Source organism: Eublepharis macularius, chromosome 4, assembly GCF_028583425.1.
Source record: "Eublepharis macularius isolate TG4126 chromosome 4, MPM_Emac_v1.0, whole genome shotgun sequence".
Lineage (NCBI taxonomy): Eukaryota > Metazoa > Chordata > Lepidosauria > Squamata > Eublepharidae > Eublepharis > Eublepharis macularius.
This window is the reverse complement of record NC_072793.1, coordinates 46,473,219-46,484,382: the sequence shown is the minus strand read 5'-3', so window position 1 is coordinate 46,484,382 and position 11,164 is coordinate 46,473,219. Positions and strand designations below refer to the sequence as shown.

The 11,164-nt window shown below is 45.3% G+C and overlaps 1 protein-coding gene across 1 annotated transcript; it reads right to left on the bottom strand.

Moving 5' to 3' along the window:
• Nucleotides 1-1,561: 1,561 nt before the first annotated feature.
• On the bottom strand, nt 1,562-10,651 carry LOC129328575 (epoxide hydrolase 3-like). Its single transcript, XM_054977723.1, has 8 exons — nt 10,508-10,651; nt 9,442-9,700; nt 8,939-9,024; nt 7,818-7,993; nt 7,424-7,552; nt 6,960-7,063; nt 2,438-2,586; nt 1,562-1,932 (listed from the first exon to the last, which is right to left on the bottom strand). Exons 2-8 carry the CDS (start codon nt 9,679-9,681, stop codon nt 1,713-1,715), a joined length of 1,104 nt encoding a protein of 367 aa, XP_054833698.1. The 5' UTR covers nt 9,682-9,700; nt 10,508-10,651; the 3' UTR covers nt 1,562-1,712.
• Nucleotides 10,652-11,164: the final 513 nt, after the last annotated feature.

The following is an 11,164-nucleotide window of genomic DNA, read 5'->3' as shown; positions in this document are numbered from 1 at the left end:
AGGATGGGATAGATACTCTAAGAGTATAAGTATTAATATCAAAAAGAGTCCAGTAGCACCTTTAAGACTAACCAATTTTATTTTATTGTAGCATAAGCTTTCGAGAATCAAGTTCTCTTCATCAGATGCCTGATCCGAACTGGTCAAATACAGAAGAGGAGGGGAGGGGAAAGAACGGGACATATATCACAAGGGGACAGAATGCAATTACTGTGAAGGCAATTGCCTTCACACTAATTGCATTCTGTCCCCTTGTGATATATGTCCCGTTCTTTCCCCTCCCCTCCTCTTCTGTATTTGACCAGTTCGGATCAGGCATCTGATGAAGAGAACTTGATTCTCGAAAGCTTATGCTACAATAAAATAAAATTGGTTAGTCTTAAAGGTGCTACTGGACTCTTTTTGATTTTGCTACTACAGACTAACACGGCTAACTCCTCTGGATCTAAGTATTAATAAATGCACTTTGGTGACACTTGCTTTCCTCAGCATAGCAAAAGATCCATGAACTTAAGAAGAAATGGGGGGGGGGGGTTTGAGGACCATGTGTCAGTCAGTTTCTTCTTGGTCCTTATAGTCCAAAGCAATTATGGCAGCCTTCAGCCCATTCCCTGTTGAAAAGATCACATTGTTGAAAGCCAGATCAGTCAAATGACATAGATGGTACAGTGATTCCACTCCTTCCCAGTTAAATCACTGTCTTGCTAGAAATTCAGAATGGTTTGTCAAGTTGCTTGTTCTTGTGAAGTATTAGGGAGCTACTAGGTATTCATCCCCTAGTCTGCATTCTACTGCTGTTTCTTCTATTTTATGCTGTAATTCTAGAGAACATTCCAAAAATGGCCAACATTACATCTTGCCAACTTTAACAGAACACAGGCTTTGGGGTGAACAAGGCTAGTTTTGAAAATCCAATTTGTTGCACAGAGTTTAATAACACATTGACAAGTTTTCCTTGCAAGTGGTACACAGGCACTCCCTTTTACACTGAGCAGTCCCTTTATTTATACACACAGGGCATGCTATACACTCTTAAAGCAATTATTCAACTCCGCTTTGATCACAGGAATAAATTAATTTTAATCTTTTCATCCCAACCAATTATTTTCCTGCGCTAGTAGGTGTTGCCAGGATGTTCACATCTGTGTTAACACCTATTGTGCTAGTAGGTGTTACCAGGACGCACATGCATCCAAACAATTTTACATGTTAACAGGCAACTTCCTCTTGATTTGTTGATAGTTCAACTTGCTCAGGTTAGTATAAGATGTACAATGGCAGAGCATAGCTTGAATTCATGTTGAAGAACCACTGATTTTCACACAATCCAAGACTAATCCTCTCCCCCTTACAGCCAAGGCAATTCAGTGTCAATGCAAAAAAAACCCCCCAAGGCTAGAACAGAGAACACAGAGATTAGCTGAAGACTCAGCAGTGTCAAGGTACAGAGAACAAGAGAAATACGAAAGATATTGCTCTTCCTCAAGTATTACAACATGACACTACAGAGCTAGACCACTTGTTGTGGAGCACAGCATCTTTGTGGTTCCCTTGTCAGGAAGCCCCATACCAGAAATCCTGAAGCAATCCTCCTTAAAGAACAAGTGTCCGATGGCAAAGTCATTTAGTTCCGTGGGATTCGGGCTCCAATATGGTGCAGAAATGAGCAGAGAAGTTGGGATACTTCTGTATACAGAGCAGTTAATTCATCCTTATTCTCTCTCCCGAAGAAAATCCCATATCAGCTGATTGACTTTTTCAGGTTGATCCTCGCTAACCCAGTGGCCAGCTTCAGGGATGCAATGCACCTTGATGCTCTTCCGTACATACTGCTGTATAGATGGGATAAGTCCTTTTTCCAAGTATGCATCTTTCTCTCCCCAGATCAGCAAGGTGGGCACCAGTATATCCTTGCGCTTTGCAGGAACCCAACTACATGGACAGACAGGGACATATATAAATGTTTATATGAGCACTGAACAGCCACTAGTTCACCAATTTCTTAACTTACTCAAGCCAGGGATAACCCTATCAGTTCCCCATGGAGCTCTAAGACATGGGAAGTCTGCAGAAATCTAACATCAAAATAGCATTTTTCTCCCCACTGCAGGTCAAACCCTGGAATCTACCATATCCTATTCTATTCTATTCATAATTCCAATTTCTGACAGCTCCTAAGAAAGGTCACCACTTTCATGCTAAAATATATGTTTAGAGAATGAGAAAGATGAAGAAAAGTGAAGCCTGGGATTATTTGATTCAGTGGGGTTTTATGCCCTTCTTAAAATGTTAGGTCTACAGCATTACGGCAACCAACTACATTTTTCCCTAAGAGAAAAAGAATGTACTGCAGCCCCAACCCCTGGTGAGAGAGCCACCAAGCTCTAGAACTGCTGCCTTCTCATATGAACAGAGCTGGGGAGGGTTGGGCTTTCACCTGTGCCTGTTCCTGTAGTAATTAATGGGCGGAGTTAAACCTCCAGGACCGGAGAGTCCATAGAGATAGGCATCCAACTCCTCCTCTGTCAGCTGGTGTGCTGGATTCTGAATTCCTCTCTTCTTGCTAGTCATACTCTTCTTTAGTATCTGAGGAGACAAACAATGTCATGTGGTGATTGGATACACCCCCACAACACCCACTCATATTCATGAGTACTTTGTGCATCAAAGTATGCTAAAGAATGCTCTCCTATGTACACATTCCTGTAGAACTAGCCTCTTCTGTATTTACTTTGTATATCTCACTAAATACCTGGTTAGGCACAGGGGAAATATTGCCATTTAGCAGGCAAAGTGTTCCCCAGCATTTATCTTCATGAAGGGAATAGTTTCACTTACTAAATTTCAGGGTACCAGACTGCAGCTGGACTCCCGGGATCAGGGGAACGTCACCCCTAGGAGAAATGCAGAGTGGAGCATAGTACCCACTTCCTACAAGGAACATTTTACACACCAGACTATGCAGTGTGTTACCACGGCCATTCTTTCCCAACCTGAAGACCCTTAACAGAAGACTTGCATCACTCACTCCCACTACCCACAGAGATCAACTGCCAGTGATCCATGGCCTTCCCTGGTCTTCTACAACACTTCCACCATGGCCAGTCTTTACTGGTAACCTTTAAAATGATGAGGACAGGATCATAACAGACTTCTAAAACCCAAAGCTGCTTACGCAGAAGGAAAATGGTCCATTCTAGAGAATTAGGCCAGACATTCAGAAATCGCAGGTTGTAACAGTATTGCAAGTGAGCCACTAGGCTGCTGGCAGAAAGTCTTATGGGGCACCACTACTCCTCTGCAGCTTCCAACACGTTAAGGAGAACACGTTTTCCAAGAAAGTGACAATCTGCTTGAATAACGCACAGGACTTCTCATTCAAAAGCACTAAGGACTCTCTGCCTTTAACTGAAAATATATAAAACATTACTTGGCTTCACTGAAGTCAACGGAACTAACAAACTCAGTGGCTCAGTTTGTTAGTCCCGTTGACTTCAGTGAAGCCAAGTAATGTTCAGAGGACTGAGACTCTGCTTGGGAGGGAACTGTAAATATACGTGGATGTGCAACCTTTAACAATTCTATGTTTTTACCTATGGAAAACAAGTTGTTCACACACGCACAAATCTTAATGACAGAAACACATGGAAGGAATGATATCTGAGCCTGGAGATGAAGTTGACTGATCACAGCAGGGACGGAAATCTTGGGCATATGCCTCTGTAATGATTTCAAGAAATGTGTGCATGTGTCTTTAAATGCTTGGTGTGATATAGGTGAAGAGTGGGGGTGAAAGAGAGAGATGAGTGAGTGATATGATTGGTCGATGACAGAGTGTGGGCAGAGTGAAGGCAGTTTTAAATCTGAGGATGTTTGTGAAAGAACATTCAATCAGGGAAAGAGGCTAGCTGTGTGTTGCCTGAGCAGATTTAAGCATTTCTGTGAAAAATACTCAGTCAGAGCCTTAGAAGAGATCTGTGTGAATCAGTTTAAATGAAGTAACTTTAAGAACCAAGAACTACTTTTATGAAACTGATACACTTCTTGACAAAATAAGGTTATTTTGTTTTTGTTATATCCCAGAGTAGCTGTCATTGCTATATCCTATTTCTATCCTCAGGGCCACATAGAACCATGAAGTAAGAGGGCTGCATGGATAATTTACCTGTCTCAGCATCTCATATGAGCTGTTTATCTTTGCACTATATTGTTCTAACAGGGCCACAGGGTGGATACCGATTAACATAATTTAATGCGGTATGCATACAATCCCTGGTAAACAGGCAGGCTGTTGTCTTGTGAAGAAGCAAGTAGGTTTTCACCATATTTTATCAAAAATGTTTTTATCTTGCCTACTAACTCAGGGTTCTTGTGGCAGCAGGAATTATCTGCATCCACCCATTTATTATGTTTAATTTAGGTATTTCTTACGCATTAAGATTCTGGCATAATTCTGGCTCACCTAAAACCAAATGTCTATCCAAGGCAAAGCAGTTCATAAACCTGTGCTGACAAACCAGCTTGGCAGAAAAGGCTCGGGATGAACTCATGAAACTCAGGCAAGATATGCAGTTCACAACTGCACCATCACCAATGCAGAAATGCACCGTCACCAATGCGGAAAGAAATGTCTGGTCTAAGCAAAATCAAAAAGAGTCCAGTAGCACCTTTAAGACTAACCAATTTTATTTTATTGTAGCATAAGCTTTCGAGAATCAAGTTCTCTTCATCAGATGCCTGATCCGAACTGGTCAAATACAGAAGAGGAGGGGAGGGGAGAGAACGGGACATATATCACAAGAAGACAGGATGCAATTAGTGTGAAGGCAATCAAAACATTCCTTTGGTTGTAAATGTAAACATCTCCTTTTGGTGTGGAGTCAGTTTGCCGCAGTGAAGGTATACAATTCCTATGTAGTATAAGCCCTCGATAACCACAGCTCTCCCTGCCAGCTGCATCTGACAAAGAGAACTGTGGTCCCCGAAAGCCCACACGCACTCAGGCTGAGATAATTGACAAACAAAGCCCACACCAGGCGTCTCTGGACTCCCCCAGACCACGCCTCTGTAAAGGAAATCTGTTACCTGTGATAATGTGATAACCATTCATAGTCTCTATTCAGTCCCAGCTTGACCGAGTCAAATTTGCATATGAATTCCAATTCAGCAGCCTCCCGTTGGATTTTGTTTTTGAAGGGTTTCTGTTGAACCACAGCGACTTTTAAGTCTTTGGTGGAATGTCCTGGTAGATTGAAGTGTTCTCCCACTGGTTTTTGGACGTTTCCATTTCTAATGTCAGATTTGTGTCCATTTATTCTTTTGCGTAGAGGTTGGCTGGTTTGTCCAATGTACAGAGCAGAAGGACATTGTTGGCACATGAGGGCATATATCAGATTGGAGGATGAGCAGCTGTAAGAGCCAGAGACAGTGTAGTTGATGCCATTGGGTCCTGTAATTGTATTCCCTGGGTAGATATAGGGGCAGAGCTGGCATCTGGGTCTGTTGCAGGGCCTGGTACCTGTGCTGGTGGCCCTGCTGGCCGATTCATGATTGTAAGTGAGAAGTCATTTAAGATTGGGGGGCTGTCTGTAGGCAAGGAAAGGTCTTCCACCCAGGACTTCTGAGAGAGAGGTATCATTTTCCAGGATGGGTTGTAGCTCCCTGATGATACGTTGGATGGGTTTGAGCTGGGAGCTATAGGTGACAACCAGTGGTGTTCTGTTGTTAGTTCCTTTAGGTATGTCCTGGAGCAGACTGTTTCAGGGTCACCTATAGCTCCCAGCTCAAACCCATCCAACGTATCATCAGGGAGCTACAACCCATCCTGGAAAATGATACCTCTCTCTCAGAAGTCCTGGGTGGAAGACCTTTCCTTGCCTACAGACAGCCCCCCAATCTTAAACGACTTCTCACTTACAATCATGAATCGGCCAGCAGAGTCACCAGCACAGGTACCAGGCCCTGCAACAGACCCAGATGCCAGCTCTGCCCCTATATCTACCCAGGGAATACAATTACAGGACCCAATGGCATCAACTACACTGTCTCTGGCTCTTACAGCTGCTCATCCTCCAATCTGATATATGCCCTCATGTGCCAACAATGTCCTTCTGCTCTGTACATTGGACAAACCAGCCAACCTCTACGCAAAAGAATAAATGGACACAAATCTGACATTAGAAATGGAAACGTCCAAAAACCAGTGGGAGAACACTTCAATCTACCAGGACATTCCACCAAAGACTTAAAAGTCGCTGTGGTTCAACAGAAACCCTTCAAAAACAAAATCCAACGGGAGGCTGCTGAATTGGAATTCATATGCAAATTTGACTCGGTCAAGCTGGGACTGAATAGAGACTATGAATGGTTATCACATTATCACAGGTAACAGATTTCCTTTACAGAGGCGTGGTCTGGGGGAGCCCAGAGACGCCTGGTGTGGGCTTTGTTTGTCAATTATCTCAGCCTGAGTGCGTGTGGGCTTTCGGGGACCACAGTTCTCTTTGTCAGATGCAGCTGGCAGGGAGAGCTGTGGTTATCGAGGGCTTATACTACATAGGAATTGTATACCTTCACTGCGGCAAACTGACTCCACACCAAAAGGAGATGTTTACATTTACAACCAAAGGAATGTTTTGATTGCCTTCACACTAATTGCATCCTGTCTTCTTGTGATATATGTCCCGTTCTCTCCCCTCCCCTCCTCTTCTGTATTTGACCAGTTCGGATCAGGCATCTGATGAAGAGAACTTGATTCTCGAAAGCTTATGCTACAATAAAATAAAATTGGTTAGTCTTAAAGGTGCTACTGGACTCTTTTTGATTTTGCTACTACAGACTAACACGGCTAACTCCTCTGGATCTATGGTCTAAGCAGTCACTGAGGATAGATCCATTCATCCAAGCTTGAATTCCTAGCATATGCAAAGCCAGAACTACCAAGCCCATACCCCACTTACATGAAAATCATCACAGGACCACAGAAACTCTGCCACTTTGGGAAGTTGAAACAGGAACATGTAGCTGGACTGCAGTATCTGCCTGGGGTGTTGTGTAATATATTCTGCAAGGTTGAAGGGAAAATAAACCAGGCAAAGTGGCATTTATTGAGGGAGTCCTGGTACCACCTATATACCGACGTAGTAAACTTGCGTCTGTGGCATTGCTTATCTGGAAGGCCTAAGGCACTGGAAGGAGAACCCCTCCTTTTTCTCAAAAAGGAAGCCAGTACTGCAAGGAGAACCCCTCCCTTTTCCTCCAAAAAGGAAGCCAGTACTGCAACAGTGAGGGCCCAGCCTGTCTCTGCAATCAGTGCAGGGAGTCCCCAACTGAGCCAGGCTCCTCTCTCCCTTGCCTGGAATAGCAGGGTCCCAAAACTGTAAGTAACAGCTATGACCCTCTAAGCACAGAGCACTAACCTTACCTAAGAAGACATATGACTGAACACCATTCAGGATAATTAACTTCTCCAGCATGTTGGGGTAATTGGCAGCAAACTCCCAAGCAATGGTTGCGCCCCAGTCATGTCCTACCAGGATGCACTTAGTGAATACTAAAAAACAAAAGCAGGACAGATGTAAGAGAACAGACAGACAGCAAATATTTGCATGTTTGGATGCTACAGGCCTCTCAGACCCTTTCTCAAATCCTCAAATCCCTGCTGTCATAAGAAGCCCCAACAAGGCTTCATGCAGACATTTTGGAAGGTTAACCAGAAAGACTGGAAGATGTTTTCCTCCCATCAACAGCAGCCAAGCCCCACTGTAGCCACCACTACAATGGCAGACCTCACCCTCCTCCCACATTTCCCTTCTCACCATTCTTCTCATTAGAGCCTAGTGTCTCGATGATCCCTCGTATATCCTCCAATAAAGGTTCCCTTTGATAGTGCTCACAGCCAACTGGTGAATCAGAGAAGCCATAGCCTCGCAAATCGATTGCCACCACCTTAAACGCCTGCCTAAATTCCTTCAGTTGATGGCGCCAGGCAAACCTGTTGTGATACATTCAAGCCATAAAAGGAAGAGCTTCCCCACCTCCTAAGACACATCACTAGAGATGGGCATGAACCGAAATACAAATCAAAGTTCATCACAAACCAGGCTGGTTCAAGGTTCACGAACCGGTGGTTTGTCGGGGTGCATTTTTGACGAACCACAACAACTTTTACAGTGGTTCATTCAGTTCGTTTTTTGGTTCATCAGTGGGATTTGCCCCCTTGTCCACCAACTGCCCTGCTCGCTCCCAACTGGCGCAGCAACGTCACTTCTGGGAGTGACATTGCCATGCTGGCACTGGGGCACATGCACATGGCACTTTCTGCAGACCTTCCACTGCCCCATAAGTGATGTACCACGAACCAAAGAAATCAGTTCATGAACTGGACAATTTCATGCCAGTTTGTGGTTTATGAAACATGACGAAACAAACTGCAACAACACGCCATTTTCCCAGTTCATGCCCACCTCTACACATTACTCATCACTGCTTATTTGTCCTCCTTTTCCTTCCATAGGATATCAAGAATCTCTTGTAAGTATCTCCTTTAACTTAACCTATTCTCTTCACACTGGCATGGCATTGTTTACTCTGCAAGTCTACTTGCCATCTTCCATTCTATTTAGTGTAAAAGTGGTACAAGATATATTTTACATTTAGATTATACAATAATGAATACCTGAGATTCATTCAATGTAGATCATAAAAACTGTAAGCTATACAGCAAGTGAGTAACATCACCACTCACAGGATATTTCTTTTGGGAACCTTGCCTTTGGATTCTAACAGTATATATACACATATATACCATATGTCAAATGTCACACTATATAACAGAACTGCAGTCTGTCACTGCCTGCGAGCATCGAATCAGGAATAAGCAGGAAACAGCTCACAAATTCTCTGTATTTCTATTGCTACTTACCAAAGCATCACTTACCAATTCTGGGGAAATCCATGCAAGAAAAGCATCAATTGTGCCCCTTCCTGGCCAGCTACAACATAGTGGAACCTCAGCCCTGAGTTCTTCAGCCCCCAGAGGACAAAAAAAACAGAGAAGTTATGGATAGGCGTCCCAAAACACCTCTCTCAGCCTTTCAAACCCTTACAAAGGAGCCAGTGTGGTGAAGTGGTGAGTGTTGGACTAGGATCTGAGAGACCCAGGTTTGAATCCCCGCTCTGCCATAGAATCTCGCTGGGTGACCTTGGGTCAGTCATACTATCTCAGCCTAATCTACCTTACAGGGATGTTGTGAAGACAAAACAGAGGAGAGGAGAATGCAAGCTGCTTTGGGTCCTAAGGGGGAGAAAGGCAGAGTATAAGTGAAATAAATAAAATACACCATATACTTCCTTTGACCACAATTCATTTGCACACCCACACCAAGGATCTGCCTTCCTCTGCCCTCGGAGCCCCTAAACATAGCCGCTCAGCATACTCACCCCAAGTATCAAATATCGGTGCTCCCCGCAGGATGTGTCAGTTAAGCAGCTTGGTGGCACATCACGCTTCCTCTTAAAGATCAGGCTAGTCCCCTTCGTCAGTACCAAATATAATACCCTCAAAGAGTAGAAGACTGCAGTGAGGCAAGCAATACCAAACACACCCAGCCGGTACAAGACCGTGGAGACTTTAAGTGTTAGGCGAGTGGGGATCAACAAAAAGCGATAGAGTTGCACCATCCTCTCACAGTGTCCAAGACTGAAAGGGAAGGATTCTCCTTTTAGGTCTGGTGTACTGGATTAACCCTTCAAAAATCCACCTGTGTATACAACACACTTCACCCAGCTACCAGTTCAATTAACTCTCTGAAAAAATGTGACTACTGTTTTCCTGTGTGTGTCTGATGTAGAGCAAAGGACAGAAATCTGCACTCAGGGCTGAGCCTTTGATACACCCAACAGAGGGAACCCAAGCTTCCACCACTATAGCGGAAAGACTGAAAAGCTTTCACAGAATGTCTGGCCAGCACCTGCTTCTGGGGATGAGGAGAGAATGTTGCATAAAGGCTACAGGTACTGGAACTTGTTTTTTTGGTCAGGTATCACCTGCCAGGGGAGAGGAGTAAAATCAAACGAAATCAACAAGTCTCCTTTTAGCGACTGACTTGACAGACGTTGGAATGCCCAACCATATGACAGGCCAGGCTTTGTCATAGGCGAAAGGGGTAGTTCAGGGTAAAAGCTCCCACCTGCCTATCTTTGCAAAGATCTTCTCCTCCCCTTCTCTCTTTTCTTCGAGGGGAGGGGGGTTAAACTTTCCATCCCTTGTCAAGATTGGACCTGGAAAACGTGTGGGAGGGGGAGACAGGTGGTCGGTCCCCTGTTTCAGGGCGCTTTCTAAAAAGCTTCCGGGGCCCGCCTTCACATGCAGTGGTAAGAAGTGGGGCCAAGGCCCGCTCTGCAAGAGACGAAGTTAAGCAAAACCACTGCTCCTCAAGCTCCTCGGGGGTCCCCCACACAAACACAAGTGTGAGCCTCCATCGTGCTCCCCTATCCATCCGCTTACCTCGATCGCTCCTACAGGTTTGAGTCCATCCAATTCATTTCTGCAGGACCTCCCTCCCCTTTAAAGCTGCGCAGCTCCGCCCAGCAGCCACACTTCAGCTGGCTTCGTACTGGGAGGAAGACCGGCAAGCAGAAGGTCCTCCGGAATGTCTGCTCAGCTTGCCTGGCTGTCTTCGAGCGCCCTCTAGTCAGAGCCGGGACAGCCAGGCGAGGGCTGGTGACGCAGCCACGGCCACGTTTGAGCCGGGCACAGCCGCCCTCGCCGACTCACGCAGTTTCCGTTCCGGCGGCCGGCCGGTTCTACTACTAGCGGCTTGAGTGGGCGAAAGGAAGCCCGGCCTCCCGGGTTGAACCTCTCTGCAAGGAGATCCGCCTCCGCCGGCTTCTCGGGTCCTGTGGGCGGAGAGCGCGTTCATCGCCCGCCCGTTCCTTCTTCCCAGCGCGCTAACCCTCGAGGCTTGTAAGCGCTGCTGCGGAGTACTTAGCGGGAAGAGGGGCGATGCAGTCACTACGACAATCGCTGTATAAATGCCAGAGGAGTCGCCCTGTTAATCTGTTATATCTGAGGTCTTATAGCGTTCTGCTTTCAGTCTATCCCCCTCTTTTCCCACATGGAGCCTCCAAGGGTTCTTATTCTCACTGTGACAACGCGAAGTAG

Coding starts and splice junctions, on each gene's coding strand:
- LOC129328575 (XM_054977723.1), bottom strand. CDS start 9,681: ATGGTGCAACTCTATCGCTTTTTGTTGATCCCCACTCGCCTAACACTT. Junction 7,553..7,817: donor AGGCTCTAATGAGAAGAATG/GTGAGAAGGGAA, acceptor TTTGTTTTTTAG/TATTCACTAAGTGCATCCTG. Junction 7,064..7,423: donor TCAGTCATATGTCTTCTTAG/GTAAGGTTAGTG, acceptor TCAACCTTGCAG/AATATATTACACAACACCCC.